Source organism: Empidonax traillii, unplaced genomic scaffold (genome assembly GCF_003031625.1).
Source record: "Empidonax traillii isolate 1590-97213 ecotype Southwest subspecies unplaced genomic scaffold, ASM303162v1 scaffold922:size237273, whole genome shotgun sequence".
Classification (NCBI taxonomy): Eukaryota; Metazoa; Chordata; class Aves; order Passeriformes; family Tyrannidae; genus Empidonax; species Empidonax traillii.
In genome coordinates, this window is record NW_020956115.1 from 79,768 (window position 1) to 98,201 (window position 18,434).

Sequence of the window (18,434 nt, forward strand, 5' to 3'; positions counted from 1 at the left end):
GTTTTCTAGATTTAGAGTCTCCAGAGGAGATTGTCTGGAGGATATGGGTCATTATATGCTCTGCAATAGAAGCAAAGAAAAAATGTATTTTAGCCTTTACAATTAACCACTAGCCATAACACTGCAAATAGAAAAGAGTTGTCCTTTCCCTCTGAAATTATTTCTCTACTAACTGCAGGACACTTATTTTCACTCCTCACCCACAAAGACTTCGATTTTAGACAACTGTACTAGCAATCTGTACGCTCTTCACACCTGATGAAGAGCTCTCCAGACTCCAGGCCCAGGTTGTAGGACTGGATGTTAATGGTTAATGGAGCTTGCACCAAACTTCACAGCACTCAGGTCTCAAAATGATAAACAATTTCAGGAACTCAGTACAGTTCTAAGCTCTTAAGTAAGGATCAGGAATGAAAACTCCCACTAGCTTCACTGAGATTAGGATTTCAATCTAAACTGACTCCATTCCACATTGTTAAAGGTTCTTAGCATCCAGTGTTGTAATTTACAGTTGTATTTTCAGGGCTGTTTGCTACCCAGCATGCTGGTCCTCTACTGGAAATTACTGTTTTCAATTTACTTTGCAGCTTAAATGAGAATCTGTGTTTATTTAATGTATTTTGTTTTTCAATATGGTTGCTGATCTTTAAAGCTCTGTTTACTGAAGACAGATTTTAAAAGCTCTTCCACAGAATGATATTAAGTCCAGACGTTATTTTTCCTGGGATCAGCACAGAGACAGAAATGCCGCAGGAGGGCACGTTACCAGTATCCTCCCCTTTCCTGAACTGCACAAAGTCAGCCTCAAACTTAACCCAGACTCTGGGATTTCTTTGATTTTGGTTTTATATGTAAGGAGCATTCTGGTCCTTTGTTTTAAAATTCATACAGCACAAGCTCGGCTCCTGTTTGAAACATATAATAAGCCTCTTATTATATGTGGTTTTGTAGTAGACCTGCATTTTGGCACAGCACCTGCCTATTCATGTTTATAAGGGGAAGAAAATTAATAACGGCAAAAGCAGTTTTGCATGGAAAACATCAAGGCAACTAGCCTATGTTTTTTTGTTTGTTGGTTTGGTTTTTTGGTTTGGTTTGGTTTGGTTTTTTTTCCAAGTCCTGTATAAAAAGCAATTGCAATCTCTTTTTTTTTTTTTTTTTTCAAGTTATCAGAATCCAGTTTTAATTCAGCTTCAGAGCACCAAACACATTGCTCATTCTGAAAAGCACTTCCCCGTGATATTGCTGGACCGCAAGCACAGTGGCTTTTTAGCCTTTTGGATTCTGCTATATTAACTTTTCTTTCATAGGAGCTTCACTGTACTTCTAGTGAAAGGTTTTGTGCTCTTTAGGAGTATTTTATTCCTAATGGTTTACTGTAATTGTCTCAAATGTGCAGATTTAAATTAAGTGCTTTAGGAATACGTTAAGAATCTTTACCTCATTGGCTGTTTTACAATCCCCCACAAGCAAAACTTCCACTGATGCCAATAACGTTACTGTCATTCCTGTCTAACCTCTATTTGCCTATTTGCCTATATGCACTGCTTCTTTATAGAGCCAACTTGTAATGTCCCCAGATCAGAGCTATTCACTGTTTTATTTGTTTGCATCAAAAATTTCTAATGTAACAGTGATATTCTGCATCACTTTGAAAAATTCAATAACACAGCAGTAGTATTAACCAGTTTAAGGATTTGTTTAGAGTCATGTTTATAAATAAATACAAGTGATGTTTTCTATGGTGTTGAAGTTAAATTTAGGTCACACATCAAACAAACATCCTGTCATATTGTCCAGGAAGTCTGATGGTGTGCCAGACACGATCTTCTGGAAGGTAGCAACAGCATGGGCCAAAGTCATTGTGTGACAGATCAGTATTTCTTATAATCTGCATTATTTCAAAACATGCTATAGTTCTTTATCAATACAAGACTGGTATAATATACTAAATATAATAATTATATTAGGCATAATATACCTAAAAAATTACTTCTATTATAAGGAGCACTTAAGTGGTCAAACCACACTCATAAAAACACCACCCTCTACCAGTTAAAAGAGATGATCCCAGAAAAATCAGTTTCTGCCAGCACAACTGCATCTATGTTCAGGACATCAGTAAACACAGCTGTTCCATTCTGGAATCTTACTTTTTCTCAGCCACTGAAAGCCTGAAATGCAGCCCTAACCTAAAATTTTGAGTAGCTCTGTGCCATCTTTAGAAAGATGCTAGTCTGTCTTGCAAATCTGGATGGAGAAAAAGAGGCTGCAAATATACCCACTAAAATTTCAATACATTTTTGAGATTCTTTTGTCCTACACATATTAAAATGAAGGACTAGAAATCAATTCCCTTCAAGGCCGGAAATGTGAGATAGAAGCCAAAAATATGACAAACCATTTGATTGTAATTAATCAAGTAGCATTACTTTTTCTTCATCTTTTTCTTTTTATTTATTTAAATGTTATCTATAAAATTCTAGAACATAGCTAAAAATATAGATACCATAAATTCACAAACTAAATTACTTTATTTAATGCTAGCATTATATTATGATCACTCCTAACCCTACCCTTCCAGTTATAGGACCATTGGTGCTTATTTCTGTTATTAATGCAGAGGATATGCTTTTCATGTTCAGTGACCCAGTTCCAAGAAGTATCACAATATAGAAGCCTATTTTCCACTTAATAAACATGCATAATTCCTGTGAACATTAGCAGTGATTATGCACACTTACACACTCTAGGGCATAGTCATCTAAACCCAGTGAATTCAAAAGATCTGAAGAAAAATGTATTTGGCCCTCTAGACTGCAAGAAACACTAAAGAATGATAGGAACACTCCAGAATTTTTATTGGTACATTTTATTTTAATGACAGTTTTGTATATTAATTCCTTAGCCCTCTGCTCACAATGCTAATAAAGTTTTATGTAAGATAAAAGAATTAAGGACTTTCTAGAAGAGAAAAAAGGAAAATTAAGAAAGCCATGAAGGATTAAGTTCAACAGTTAGGGTATTCTCTTTGAACAGGGAAATTCTAGGTTTCAGGTGTTTGATGCTATTTCATGCAGAAAAAGAGGTTAATTGGGATATTGTCAGCATCACAAACAGTGATATCCCACAGGTAGATAAATGAGAGGGTGAGCAATGCAGATTCAAATAGGGACAAGATAATTCACAAAATGGGTAAAGCTGGAAGGAATCACAGTGGTTCAACCTCCCTGCTCTAGCAGAGTCATCCAAGAGCACATGGCACAGGACTGCATCCAGACAGCTCCTGAACATCTCCAGCGAGGCAGACTGCACCACCTCTCTGGGCAATCTGTTCCAGTGCTCGGTCACACACAGGAAAGAAGTTGTTCCTCATTTTCAGGTGGAACCTCCTGTGCATCAGTTTCTGCCCATTGTCTTCAGTCCTATTGCTGGGCACCACAGGGAAGAGCCTGGATCCATCGTCTTGACATCCTCTCTTCAGATACTTATAGACATTGATGAGGTCCCCTCTCAGTTGCCTTTTCTCAAGGCCAAACAGGTCCATATCCCTCAGCCTTTCCTCATAAGGGAGATATTCCAGTCCCCTGATCATCTCTGTTGCCCTCCAGTGGACTTGCTCTAGGAACTCCTTGTCTCTCCTGTACTGAGTTGCCCAGAACTGGACACAACACTTCAGATGCAGCCTCACTAGGGCTGAGTAAATGGATAGGATCACCTCCCTCAACCTGCTGGCAGTGCTCTTCCTCTATATAGATTCAAATTCTTCTACATCTCAAGGAGTATTTAAACCACTGTGATAAAGATAAGGTAATTACATTACCTTTGTCACTTAAGACAGAAAGCAAAAGGACTCCAGTCATTTGTTTTTGCTTTGACTTCTAATGTCCTAGACAGTTCTCTGCAGGAGAGGTTCGAAAGATGCAAGTCCCATATGAAAGTAGATACATATACCCTGGAGAAATGTAAAATTTAATACCAATTCCTGTCCTGAGCAATACCTAGTGGTTTTGCACATTTGTTCACAATATGCTGGCTTGACACAATGTTATCACAATGTTATCCATGGATTTCTCCCCCTCCCATGCTCTGTGCAAAATGTCGGGACAGCTAACTCAGTGTTTCAGCATTTAGGTCTCTTTGTGGCTCTGGTCTTGCAGTATTTAACCAGTTCTTCAATAAACTATTTCAAAAACTGCGGAAGCATTCATGTCATTCAGTATCATGCAGGGAAAGATGAGCCCTAACAGTTTGCCACAGATTTTGGATCTCAAGAAGAATCCTTCTACTCAAAAATGAACCAATATTTTTAATTAATCTGTTATATTGCAGAAGATGCTAAATATGTAACAGTATAAAGTGTGCTTCTACCTATTAGCTGCTTATTTAAGAGGTGTTCTTGGATAAGTATTTTTATAGACACTTCCACTAAAAGTGCTGCAAATAATTTTCCTGTAGAGTCCATTTGTGTAACTGCTATTTATTTTAAGCACTGGATGATTGGTATTCATAATGGAAACTTCAATAGCAAATGTTTCCAAGCCAAACGAGAGTAATTCACCCTTTAGTCAATACAGTCTTCATCTACATCAGTAAACAGCACGGTACAATTGATGCAAATGCATAGAGTTGGTGTGGGGGACCTGACATCCACATCACACATGTTCTGGATGTTCTGCTTAAGACCAAGTCAAGCTTATTAGTAGGCATTAGATACAGTAACATATTAGGTGAGATCTGAGGACACCTCTAGTTACATTTCATTAACCAAAAAAAAAAAAAAAAAAAAAAAAAAAAAAAAAAAAAAAAAAAAAAAAAAAAAAAAAAAAAAAAAAAAAAAAAAAAAAAAAAAGGCAGCTCCTGGTCTCCAAGGTTGCAAGATTGTACACCCCTCCTCTGCAATTACAAAGGAAGAGAAGTGAAGACAACAAGGAAATTCACCTCAAAATATTGCTCCTCATATAATAAAAAATATTTGGGCTCTTTAAGCTGAGGATATTTTCTACTGCATGTGAGTTAAAAGAAAAAGAACTATTTTTGCACCTTAATTATACGACCAACACCTTGTTATCAATACATGTGACAGTGCACCACACAACTCATGAACAAAGAAACAATATCATCTTAAGTAAACATAAATCTGAAATGAAGTCTTTTATTTCTTTTTAAAATATATTGATCTATGGAAATCTTCTTCAATAAAATACAGTTTAAACCAAGAGATAAATGTCATCCCTCCCAACCACAAGCTTGTGCAGAAGAATTACAAATCAATACATGCTTCATGTATTTTCACCCTGCATATGCTTTAAGGGGACTGAAATGCTGTAAATGCAATCATAATGATTTGGGTCTCCTGCTGGTGGCTCCTCCTGGAAAGATCAAATTTCACATCTGGGGTTTTGCCTGCAGCCAGCAGCTGGAGCAGGCAGAATGTCCTACACAGGAGAAGTCGCCACCACGGCCAGCACTCAGACTATTAGCTCCTCAGAGACATTATTTTACAAGTATTTATGCAACAGAAGGAGAAGTACAGCTCTGGATTTAGTACAGCTAATTGTATTTCTCCTCTGTAAAATCAGTATTTTGTCCTGTATAGACATTATATATAGGATGGCAATAAACTGGACTAAATAAATGACAGTGCCATTACACAACAAAACTCAAAACCCACAACTACCAAAGCAAGGGAGACATTCGTATTTGATGTGCATATCTAAAGATATATGAGGCCATAAAACTAAAAGCTAGATATTGCAGTTTAGTAAGATTAGAAAGCTGTCTTCAAATTTCAAGAGTGAAATACTGCTTATGCTCTTCATGTTATTTTTTGCACTTCCGTTTATGTAAACATGATACTGAATTTACTCTCTGGTATGTCTTCATGAGTAAAGTATCCTGCAAAATATCTATGAACACCTCAAATGCCCCTTTGAGGGGGGGGTAGTCCTAACAGTTTTCAGCTGCTTTCAGAAGATATTTTTTATCACAGCACACAAAAACTATTAAAAAAATAAATTAATCCGCTTACTGTGATTTGCCAAAAAGAAAGTAATGATTGCTAAAGAGCTGACACACTTTATTAGAAATTTTTTAAAGTCCATTTACTTCTCTCAGAAACATGTATGAGAAATGACAAGATGTCTGCTCTTGCTGAAAGTCCACTCAGTACTGTTTAAAATGCAAGTTATAAATTATCAGTTGATAATATGCATAATACCTGAGGCTGTAAAAATTCTTTCATCTGAAAATAACATTTATTACAAAGTCATTCATTTCTTAAGAAAAGGATTGTGAGGCAACATCGTGAGCCATAAATATTAAAATATGAAGACAGAAGCTTATTTACATAAACTGGAGTTGGAAGTTTTTGCTAGACCATTCATTAGAAAGAAAAAGGGGCTAGGCATAATTTTCAGAGTGATTGGGTTCAAGGCTGAAGAAATTTAGGAAAGAACTGCAGCATGCATTTGAGGGAAAAGATACTACCACTTGTCTGAAGAAACTGTCAGTGTGTTCAATACTAACTACTTACATTTGAAAGGGTTTTTTATTTTTATTCAGTCTCACGTTGTATTTATGAGCTGTTCTGATCTTACTGTTCCTCACTGCCATCCAATATTTCTCCTAATTAACATTACTTTGAAGTCTCTGACCTTTAGGCAGACACTCAATTCTGAATTAAAATATAATTTTCTTTGTAACATGAATACACTTCTTATGCTACCCCCATACTCTTCTTGTTACAGAATAAATACATAATAATTGAAGGTAAAAGACTAAATTGAACTTGATAAAATAATGAAAAATAAGAAGAAAATAAACAAATCAGCCTGCTTTGCCTTTCCAATAAAATGAGGACAAAGTGACAGTAGGGGGAAAAAATAAAGACAACTCTTAAAATTTATAGAAAGAAATCCTTTGTGCACCGTGCATAATTTATGTGCAGATCATACTGCCATGAAACTTCACCACTGTCATATAAGTATTTTCAGCAACCACATGGTTTATATTGAACACGACCACGATTATCCTTTGAGGGTGAAAGAGGCCCGTGAATTGCAGAGCATAGAGAATGTATTTCTTGTGAATAAATCACAGCTCTTATTCTAAACTTTTGATTCTGGTCACTAGAGTTACATGAATCACTGGTGTGATGATGGTAGTACTTCCCATTCATCTCATCACCATTTCTTCTCCCAGCAAAGTTATTCCTTAGTCTAAACAACCATCGAGCCTTGACCACATGTTTCCCTTACGTTACTGTATAACTTCTTCTGCAGTCAAATAGTAGGAACTTAGTTAAAGTAAGTTAAATAACTTACTTTTACGTAGAGCTGCTGAAACTCCTCAAGGTTCAGTCTACCACTTGGACAGTCCTTTAGAAATCCTTTGTACCACTGTTTTAGCTCGTGTTCATTGAACTCCGTGCTCTTCACCAGATCCTCCATCACCTCAGGGGCCAGCTTGCTGTTTTGTTTCCCCATTTTGCCTTGAAAATAAATGAATACAATTAGCCAAATGTGGCCATTAAACTGGAATTAGCCATAAAGATTGAACTTCCCACTCGTACTCACTGCTGCTTTCAAATACAACTTCCCAGATCTGTTAGTGAACATGAACCTTAGTTATACTTGAATACTGGAGGCTGAAAATATTGGAAAAAAGGCAACATTCTTCTTTCATTTAGGAATCTCAAAGTCTGGAGACAGACTACTTACTTGCCTTAAAATTAGGCAACTTACAGCTTTTCTTTACACTAAGATCAAAAAAGATTACTTAATTTTTTCTTTGAATTTACCAAAAAAACCTAGAGACTCAGGGATGTCCACAGAACTCCTCTTTGTCTTGAAAATCTCTTCTGATATGACACCCACATTAGCTATTCCTCACAGGTCCAATGCTGTGGACAGAGAGGTTTGTAACGTACAGCAAGAGGTGTTCCACTGGGAGGAAACAATGCAAGACTCCACACACTTGGTCTCAAAAAATGATGAAACCAAACTGGAAAAGTAAATTTAATTCCTATATCTTTGTACATATACATGTATCGATACACATATGTATGCATAGATGTATATTTTTATATTTAGTGCACAGTTGATACATTCTAGACAGTTTGCATTTCATCACTTTTAACTCTGGAGATATTCAATGCATTAATTACATACATTTGGTATACACACATATAAATATTCAACATAAACCAGCCAGAAATACAAAATATGCACACGTGTATAGATAAATACAGTAATTTCAGTATTACTCATGTTGGCCTTTTGAGACACTTCCAGGTTCTTTGACATTTCACCAAAGACGTCCTTTGAGAAAACTTTAGAAAAATCCTCTTCTTTAATTTTTCCCATTCTGCCACACTTTGCTTCATGACAGATGTCTTTCAGTTATTTTTTAATCAGATCACAGACAACACTTAACTTGTCCTGTACAGAACTGCAAAGTGATGAATTTCTTTCCTGAGCCTAGCTTTGCATTTCCATTTTTATCTCCAGTTTTGCATCTATCTGTAATGACTGCACCACACTGAATGCCTTGATTTCTAGTCCATATGACCACCCATTCCTGATATTAATCGATTGCTTTTGGCATATTCCCCTGTTTCAAAGGGGAAATTTCTTTGTCCTCAGAAGGGCATACTTTGTTCTATTCCAACAAATCAATATATTTATATAATTTCCTTTATGGGAACCTTCCTTGAGCACGTGCCAAGTCAATCACTCCTCCTTCACCTTTCTCAACTACAAGAACTTGCTGCAAGGGCTCATCCAGTTGTTAGCTAAGGCCAGCACACCATTTGCTCTAAACTTAATCTGAAGCTTTGCCAATCTCCCATTCACATGTTTTGGTAAACTTAGAACAAATATGCAAGAGTTCAACCTTCCAGTTAATTGTCACAGGAGTAACTGTACACTCAGATGTCCAGAAATCAGCAGTTTTGACCAAACGATTAGTTTGCAATTCATAGTATTTAGAACAACTGCCTTAGCCTTACCTCTGAAGTCCCTATCTTCTCATGTATGACACTGACCTAATTTGGTAAAATCTGAATTTGAATCCCATGGAGACTACAGTATACTGATACAGTTATTTCTCTAGCTCCAACTCAGATAGCTTTTACATGAAACAATGATTGGTTTATTTGTTTTAGTCTTTATGGAGCCTGTTTATTTCTCCTTTCCATTTTTTTTTTTTAATTTAAGCTCTGTTACCCTTTGCAGTCACAACATGCTTTGCCTAGGACCCTAATGATTCTCAGCAGCTACGGTAACTACCTTAGGTAGATTCATAAGACATCTTTTGGCTCTCTTAATTTAGCCAAGTGTTTTTTCACTTGACTCTTCATGTGGATTCTTACCCCCATTAATATTTAACTCAACAACACCTATCAACGAAAAAAAACATCTTCAATGAGCAAAAATCAGGTGGTTTTGACCGACAGTTTTTCTGTAATAGCAACTTTTCAGTCTTTGTTGTGTTAACTTTAAGGCCCTTGGAACTGGCACTACGCAGAAGTGGAAGCAGACAGAACTGTGAATCTCAGCTCCATCTTCCAAAGTTACCTGTATTGTTCTCAATACTGTGAACATAAAACACTACAGAACATCTATAGAATATGGAGAGTAAGTATTTAAGAATACATTAATAAAGACACACATATCCACATGTAACCTTTTTTATCATCTGATTCAGAGGAACAAGACACCAGCTTTCTGCTTCTGTGATACAGGTCCCTAATTTTGGTCAGCTTCTTGTCTGCCACAGGTAGCCAGGTAAGTCCCAAACACCTTCCAGCCATCTCTGATGTCCTTCACCATAGAATATCCTCTAGTAAATGAAAACCACAGCCGACATTTTGATAAATACTCTCAGACATTATTTTTTCCACAGAACAAAACTAGTATTTGAGAAAGATATAATTTGGGACTGCTGGGTTCTGTACTTTTATTTGCTGCTCCAGCATAGCCTGGTGCATAATCTGCTGGGCTCTGTTTGAGACATGCTGACCAAGCTGGTCACAATGCCCTCCTGGAATTAGAGGCATTCATTCTTTCTCCATGTTTTAAAGCTCTTTTCTTATGGAATTGAATTACAATCTGCAAGAAAGCTCAAGAGTCTCACATAATTATCAAATATAAACTCACACTTCTGGCTATGGGAGATCCACCTTGTTTGGGAATAAAAACTCAAATACATAGATTATCCAGTTAATCATATCCTAACATCTTCTAGAGCTTCATTGAATCTCTTATTACTGTGGAAAAAGTACAGTCATCCATTAGCAATGAGTATGCTACCACAAACACATTCAGTTTTCTAAAATGAAAACTATTTTTAATTAACTTATAATCATGGCTTCGCAAACATGCATTTATTTTCCTTGTGAAAATCTACGAATATGCATTAGGAAAAGACAGGAGGGAACAGCTGCACAACCACTAAGTTTTCAAGAACAGGAAAGATCACTCTGCAAGCATTTCTTTAGTATATTTTACAATTTTAAACTATAAATTTGCTTCCAATTTCCATACTCCCAATCATGCAATATGACAATCGAAACACAGTTATTTTTTTTCTGTTGTGTTTTCTGGCAAAGGGGAAAGAAAAAGAAAAAGCAACATACTTTGATATCAAACCATTGTGGGAGAGAGATTCAAAATAAACAAGGAACCAGGTATGTGGGTGCCACATGGCATCAATAAAGGTGTCAATACTGTTCCCAGTGAGGTTACTCTGGCAGGAGAATGCTCATTAATACTAACAAGGGCAACACAATCCAAAGCAGAGATCAAGAAAAACATTAAAACTCTACTGTTGTGTAACAAGTGGCAACAGCAATGAAGGTTGAGTTTAAAAACACATCCCTTTTCTGAAATGCTCAGAGGCCATCAGCTGCCCAGAGAACATGTCTTTTGAGAAATACTTAGTAGACTAGTACTCCAACACTTCATTAAGTAACACCTTAACTGCTGCTTTTACAGGTCCATAGGAAGGTCAGATTTAAAAGATGGAAATTTATTAAACAGCCAATCCCCAACTTGAAGCAGTCCGGGCTGTGCCAGCACCAGGTAAGTGCAATATGAGGATATACCTGCCTACTCTTTGCCCTGCTGGACCTCAAGAGGCCCATCACAGCCAGCTTGGGAAGCAGGAAAGGGCTTCAGCAGCAGCAGGGAATTACCCTAAAATGGTTCAGCAGCGTGGGTTTGCAAACATTTTATACGATTGACCAGGGCCTTTAGAGGCGATGGGCATTAAGTCACCATGTAGAAAGAAGCAAACAGTTCCTCCAGTTTTAAGACCTGGTATCATTTTTTTAATAACTTTTCTGCAATGCTACCATGTGTCCCACACACGCTCGTGCTGTTTCAAATGCTCTCCACTCTCCACTCGATCATCATCCAAATCTCCTGGCCAAGCACCTTTTTTTCCCCCTGAAATATCTTACAGCAACTTCTGCACAGGTTTATCAGGTCTGCAGCTCTCACTTGGCTTGCTTGTACTAAGCTGCCAGCGTGAGCACAGTTTTACAAAAAAAAATAATACTAAAGACCTAAAGGAAAAAAAAAACTTAGTTCAATAGCAAAACGTGACTTACAGAACCCAAACTGTTGCTAACACAGCTTCATTCCCACTGGCTACTTCTTTCCCCTTCTCTCGTTACCCTCCAGCGTCCTCAGCAAATGCTCAGAGTTCAAAGGAACCAAGTGCAAACAAACAGAACTCTGGCTGTTCCTAAGGAAGAGTAAACTGAGTGCATCTGAAGATCTCACAATTGTGCTGAAAAAGGACCCAAATTCCATGGAGGAGGCAGCACCAACTGTGTCCAGCCGCGTCCCTGAAAACCAGTTCTATGTTGTTTTGCTTACTTCCCTAAACACAGTTATATAAAATCATCTCCTTTTCAAGCTGCTTTAGGAAAAGTGCTGCCGGAAGGTTGAGGGAGGTGATCCTTCCCCTCTGCTCTGCACTGATGAGACACATCTCACCACTTCACCAGGTCACTGGATCCAGTGCTGGGCTTCCCCATCAGATAGACATGGACTTACTGGAGCGAGTCCAGCAAATGGCCACAAAGGTGATGAGCACTGGTCATACAAAGGAAATCTGAGAGGGCTGGGGCTGTTCAGCCTGGAGAAGGGAAGGCTCAGAGGGTCTTATCAAGGTGTGTCTAAATACCCAATGAGGGGAACAAAGATGGCAGAGCCAGCCTCCCCTCAGGGGTGCCGAGAGAAACAAGAGGCAATGGGCACAAATTTGGGTTCAGGAAATTCTGTCTTAATGTAAAAAAATGCTTTTTTACTGTGCAGGAGTTCAAACACTGGAAGAGGTTACCTAGAAAAGTTGTGGACTCTCCATCCTTGAAGATACTCAAAACCCCACTGGACACAGTTCTGTGTAATCATCTCTAGCTGACCCTGCTAGAGCAGGGTCTTGGACTTGGGCACCTTTGGAGGCCTCTCCAATCTTGGTGATTCTGTCATTCTGTGAAACAGTTGGGGGAAATGAGGAAGTTATACCACCTGTATTTGTCATACACAGTAGCTGCCTAATTTCACTAAATTCCGTCATGGATAGCTGAGAGAAAAAGTGCTCATCCAAAGGATCATTTAGAGAAGAGGTGCTGGTGGCTGAAGTCCCTTCCCTCCCCTCACTGATTCCAGGAGTGCCTTATATCCCTTGGCACAAGCACTCAACTGATTGGAGCTACCCCAGCTAATCCCCGTGTACTTTGGCTGCTTTGACACCTGACCATGTTCACACTCTGGTTTTCCCAGTAATTCTGCATGAGCTGAAGTAGCTGGTAGTCAACCAACACCTCTGCAGCCTCGTGAGTTCTGTGCATTTGATGAATTCCCTTGTATGGTACATGTTTTTCTTGCTTTTCCCTGGCTTTGGGAAATGGGAATGAGTCGTGTGGACTATGCCAGAAGCAAATGACAACATTCACTTTGCCAGCTCAGCTGTGCTGGCAGGCACTCATTAGGTTGGAAGGAAAACTGCGGTTCACCCCCACCCCTCTGCCCACTCCCAGCCTACAAGCTCCCACAGGAACGTGCTGACTCCTGGGGACTACATGTGAAATCCAGGCACTGAGCAAGCAAGCGTGGTGGGTGTCTTTGCAATCTTTGACACAATACAGATCTATAAACGGTACATCAAACACTGTATAGACTCCAACATACATACATACATATATATATATGTATCAAAACCCCAAACAATTAATGTGAAAGCATATAATTTACAATAACATAATCATTTTCACAGGATTTTTAAGCAGGCTGTTTATCAAATTCCCAGCTGTGTGCTGATAATAGCTCTGACTCCTGACAATTTCCAGCATCATTCCTTTCTCTTCAGGATACTTCAGACACTGCCTTTTCTCTACTTATATCAGTAGGAAGGATAGATAGAAACAGGCCATCAAGCCACAAAGGTGCCTTATTTCTTCAAATATACTCATTGTTTCACAGAAAAAGACGAAGTTTGGAGCTGTAGTGTGTCTTTCACACACAAACCAAACAATGACCTCATAGTCAAAGCCCCATGAAAATAAGCACCCAAGGAAATTTATGTGTGGAAAAGAAGAGGAATTTTCCCATCCCCATGGAGAGAGACCCTTTACCAGGGGTTGTAGTGAAAGGACAAGGGGTAACGGTTTTAAATTGAAAGAAGGTAGATATAAGGAAGAAATTTTTTTGCAATAAGGGTAGTGAGGCACTGGAACAGGTTGCTCAGAGTTGTTGATGCCCCATCACTGGAAGTGTTCAAGGCCAGGTTGGATGGGGCCCTGGGATACCTGGTCTAGCGGAAGGTGTCCCTGCCCGTGACAGGTAGTTGGAACTAAATGATCTTTAAGGTGCCTTCCAACCCAGACTATTTTATGATTCTATTCTCCCTAGGCAATTTGTGAAGCACCTCTTCACATCAGTTGTCAACACAGTTTCTAAGTCAGCTCTCACGAAGCAAGGATGACGCTGGGTCCTACACTTTGCATAGTAGAACTACACTAGAAAGCCCTTTCTTCTCCCAAAACATTCAAAAGATTAAGATATTTTAGAGCAAGTTCTGGTACTGTTGCCTGGTATCAGCTCTTAAGATGCTGACACCTTGTAAGTACTATACTATGATTAAACCTTTTGGAAAAGGGGTCAGTCACGTCAGAAGGAACTAGTGGTGGCAGCAGTTGTTTTTTCCTTTCACTGTCTCTCCTTTAAGCCAGATACTCTTCTGTGATCAGGAGCCTTTACTTCATGATGCCATGACATCTGTGGCTCTCCCACAGATGGGTTTGACCCCCATGAGTCAAAAACTCCCTCACTTGGCTCAGTCCCATCTTCCTACTGCTTTCTCAGAACCTCTGGATCTAAACACATAGCAGCTCCGTGCCTGCACTCTGCCTGCAAGAAGAGCTGCAACAACCTGGAGGAGTGGAAGATAAAAGTAATCCACTTCCACAGATGTTTGCTGTCAGGACAGAAAAGCCAGGCAAGGAACACCATGCCAGACACTGGCAGAGGCACCAGGGGCAGAGTACCTGACATGGTGACAGCCAAATGGATCTGGGCAATGTCAGGCACTGAAGACCCATTCTAGCTGACCCTGCTGAGCAGGGCTAAGCAATGCACAGTCTTCAGAAGATCCTGCCAACTTCCATGGTTCTGTGGCTCAAGAACTACAGACATCCTTCCAGTAATAATTGTGGGAGAAATCAATTATCAGGTATAGGTAGAGCTAATAGACTTTTATGTTTCTGTGTTGCCCATCAGTGACCTCAGGACAATGTTGGTCCTCCCTACTTAGAAGCAAAACCAAGCCTGAAGGAACAGCTTTCTCCTTCAGACAAAAGCTCTGGGAGACCAAGCACTGGAACAGATTGCCCAGAGAGGTTGTGGAGTCTCCCTCACTGGAGATATTCAAGAATAGTCTGGATGCAGTACCATGCAATGAGCTCTAGGATGACTCCACTCAGGCAGGGAGGTTGGGCCAGATGATCCACTGTGGTCCCTTTCAACCTTATCCATTCTGTGATTCTGTGCTTGTGTAACACCCTACTGAAATTAGAAGCAGACATGATTTACAGCTGATAACATAAACCTCAAACTATGGGTGAAACAAATAGGCTAGATTCTGATTTATATTACACCACGGCAAAAACTGGAATAAATCCAGTGATTTCAGATTACTTTACTGGTTTTACCAAATATCAGATTCAGGTCTGTAATCTCTTTGTGCAAAAGAAATGGGGAAAAATAGGGAGTAATTACATTAAGGAATGCAATTATCCAACTGAATTGAATAATAAATGGAGAAAAGAGGTTTAACCAAAAGAAGAGAGATATATTTTTAAATTTTATTTGAAATGAGATGGATATTCAATTAGATTCAAGCAATAAAAAAAACATTTGAAAGGGTAAAAGCTGTGCAGGAGGATGCTCTAACATAACAGTGACTGGTATGTAGGGCTTTTTTTTTTTTCTGGGTGACTAGAAAGCTAAAATTGGATTTATTACATTAAAGTGTATATTTGTTTTCTGTTGAGTATGGAATTAAGCAAAAAGGAGTTCTCTATATTTTCAATAGAAAAATCAAGGGCAATACCAGACTCAACAGTAGTTCTACTGTTGATGAACCCCTGTGAATTGTAATAGGGCTCAATTTTATTCAAAGCCCAGTGCTGAAACTGGCAGCTTTGGTAACAAACTAACCCGGTCTGAAGAACATGGCAGGGTCTTATTTCTGCCTTCTTTTCTCATTTGGATTGGGAAATTGCTTACAAAAAGCTATAGCTGGCTTTTCTCCTTTGCAAGTGGACATGGATGGCAGGATGCAGCGTAAAGCTAAGAATTATTTCAACAAGACACAAGTGCTCAGAAGAGCTTCCAGGCTCTATGACTTAGCTTTGGACTCGGAAAGAAGGGACAAAATCCCTCTTTTGCTTGTTCTTTCTCTCAGGTTCTTTTAGACCACACAGAGGAAAGTGTCCCCACTTCTACAGAAAGCTTAGGCTCTGAATGATCAGTTGCCCTTAACAAAATTTTTGCTTCCTCCTTACCTTTGTTATTTGGCTTTGATGTCTTCCATAACTCAAACTTGTTTGTTAGTGGGTTTATTTACATGTCAACCTATTTTCCAGTATTACAGTAGAATTTAGTGATTTATATGTTCTACAGAATTCAGTGATTAATTTCTGAAAAGATGCTTGTATGCTTGTTAATGCTGAGTGTCAGACAAATATGTTAAGTTCATCTGTTGCCATAGTTTCATTTTCCTATTGGCCCAGTCTCTATTGACGGTGGTGATCAGTGAGTAACAAGGAGGTGTGAATTGAGGAAGACTCATTTTTCAGCAGTGCAATATGTATTTTTTCCACAGGTCTGTTGTCTTCAATTTTGTCCTTGTAAATAATAATCTTAAAATGTCTGCAGTACCTTTACTGTACCTTTTTCTAATAATTCATATGCTGAATACCATTGCAATCACCTAATTATCCAGAATGCTCCAACATCAGAGCCTTGATTGCTGTGACAAGTTTGTTTTGTACCTTTTATGAAATATAAGAGTTTTTGATTGCTTTCCTTGAGATTTTATTCTAGAATATGGTTTCCAATAGGTTTTCCCTCATGAAATGTGAAATACAGAACCTCCTGGACATCACTCCTTCAGAGTGGTCACTGGAACAAGTTACATGTCAGAACTGACGGTCACTTTCTGAGTCTTGCATTTCAAAAGAGTGATTTATACAAATTTAGGTATTTCAGAGATTTATCCGCTATTCGGTACGCCACCTTTTTGGGGATAATTTCTGCAAACATCTCTTTTTTAGGAGAAGACTGACAAGGCATGTGTGAACATTATAATTTCTCTGAGTAGATTCCAGCTTTATTCTGGAACCACGAGGCAACATTTTTGTAGATTGCAAACATCCATCTAGTTTCAATATGTCAAACTGTATCAAAATTTCCTCTATCTGAGATACAGAATTTTTGTCAATTTGTAGACACTAGTGTAAATTAAAATTCTGCTTTTCTTTGAGTTAAAGATTATTAAAGGTTCATGCTTGGGGATAAGGGTTTTTAGACTTTAGCCATTGCCTTGACCACATTATATATACGCACATTTTTTTCCTTAGTTTTCATTTGTTTGTAAATAGATATTAATTTATTCTGTCATAATGTTATCAAAAAGTAATGTGCTTTCTCTCCACTTGTATTGCATTCTGATTTGCTATCAGTTTGCCATATTGTTAGTTTGAAATGTCATTGTACTCTGGTTTGATATGTGCAAAGCTTAATTCCCTAAGTTGGTATGCTTACTAAGAAGTACTTTCACTGTTCACCTTCCAGCCTCATTTTAATTTGAGTTTGGATCCATCAGATGCCTTTATAGGAATGCATCTCTGACTCATAAGTCACTGGGCTTTGCTTAAAGGTACAAGAGTCACTCTTCATTTATATCCATACTCCTCATCCCAACTTTTTCTGCAAAGGTGCATTAATTGAATCAAATGTTTGATGCTTAAAAGTCAATTGTCTTTAGTCCCTCTGCAGTCAATGGAGATGGTCAGAAATTTCAGAGTGATTCACCCCATGCAGAGAGAGATGTCTGAAAGAGGCAGTATGAATATATGCATGAGTATTTTAAGACAAAATGAATCACCAAGTCTCTTTCTGCTGCTTGTAGAGGCAGCCTTGTAAACTTACTCAGATCTGAAACCAGATTTCTAAATGCTTAAAGTGACGCAAGAAAAATCCTACCTTGCTCATCGACAGTGGATAACTGACTGCTGCTCCTGATCTCACTAGGAAACACATACATCTGCCAAAGTTGACTGTTATTCCTATACATCTCAACACTTATTCAGGTGTGATTACTGTCATGACAAATGCAACATCCTGGCACACAATACAGGCAGTCCTTTCTAAAATGCTACTTACTTCCATCAAAGATGTGGAAAAACTCTTTTCTACCCTTTTCCAGGCCTCCTCAAACCAAAATAGTTTTAAGTAGCTGAACTGCAGAGATCAAGCTGTTCAGGATTGTTTCTTTATGCCCATGTCATTCCCTGTTTTGTCTTCAGTATAGTTCTCAAGTCCTGGCCTCAAAGAGTAAGATAAATTATTCTTCGTATTATTAAATACAATATTCTATTGTAAGAAATTTCACTCTGAGCATCTAAATCCTAAATTACATTTTCCAACCCACCTCTAACATCCAGCTCTCTCTTTACTCAACACAGTCCCTTTAGCAGACCCATCCAGCAATGCAAGATCCTGTCTCATTGCTCTGAATTCACAGGGAGAAGCAGGTATGGTGAGCACTGTATGGGCGTCCTGCAGCCTCTGCTGGGATCAACAGAACCCAAGATCAGTGCTTGGACTGTTTTCTCTCTGGTCCCAACTCACACAACAATG

At 38.6% G+C, this 18,434-nt stretch overlaps 1 protein-coding gene across 5 annotated transcripts in view; it reads right to left on the bottom strand.

Annotated features, from left to right (window-relative positions):
* Window positions 1-18,434, bottom strand: part of VSNL1 (visinin like 1) — an 89,051-nt gene that overhangs the window by 43,112 nt on the left and 27,505 nt on the right. For all 5 annotated transcript variants that reach the window (XM_027902920.1, XM_027902921.1, XM_027902923.1 and 2 more), the window contains exon 2: window positions 7,326-7,492. In XM_027902920.1, coding sequence (XP_027758721.1) covers window positions 7,326-7,487 — 162 coding nt within the window. In that variant the 5' untranslated portion in view covers window positions 7,488-7,492. The remainder of the gene's footprint in view (window positions 1-7,325; window positions 7,493-18,434) is intronic.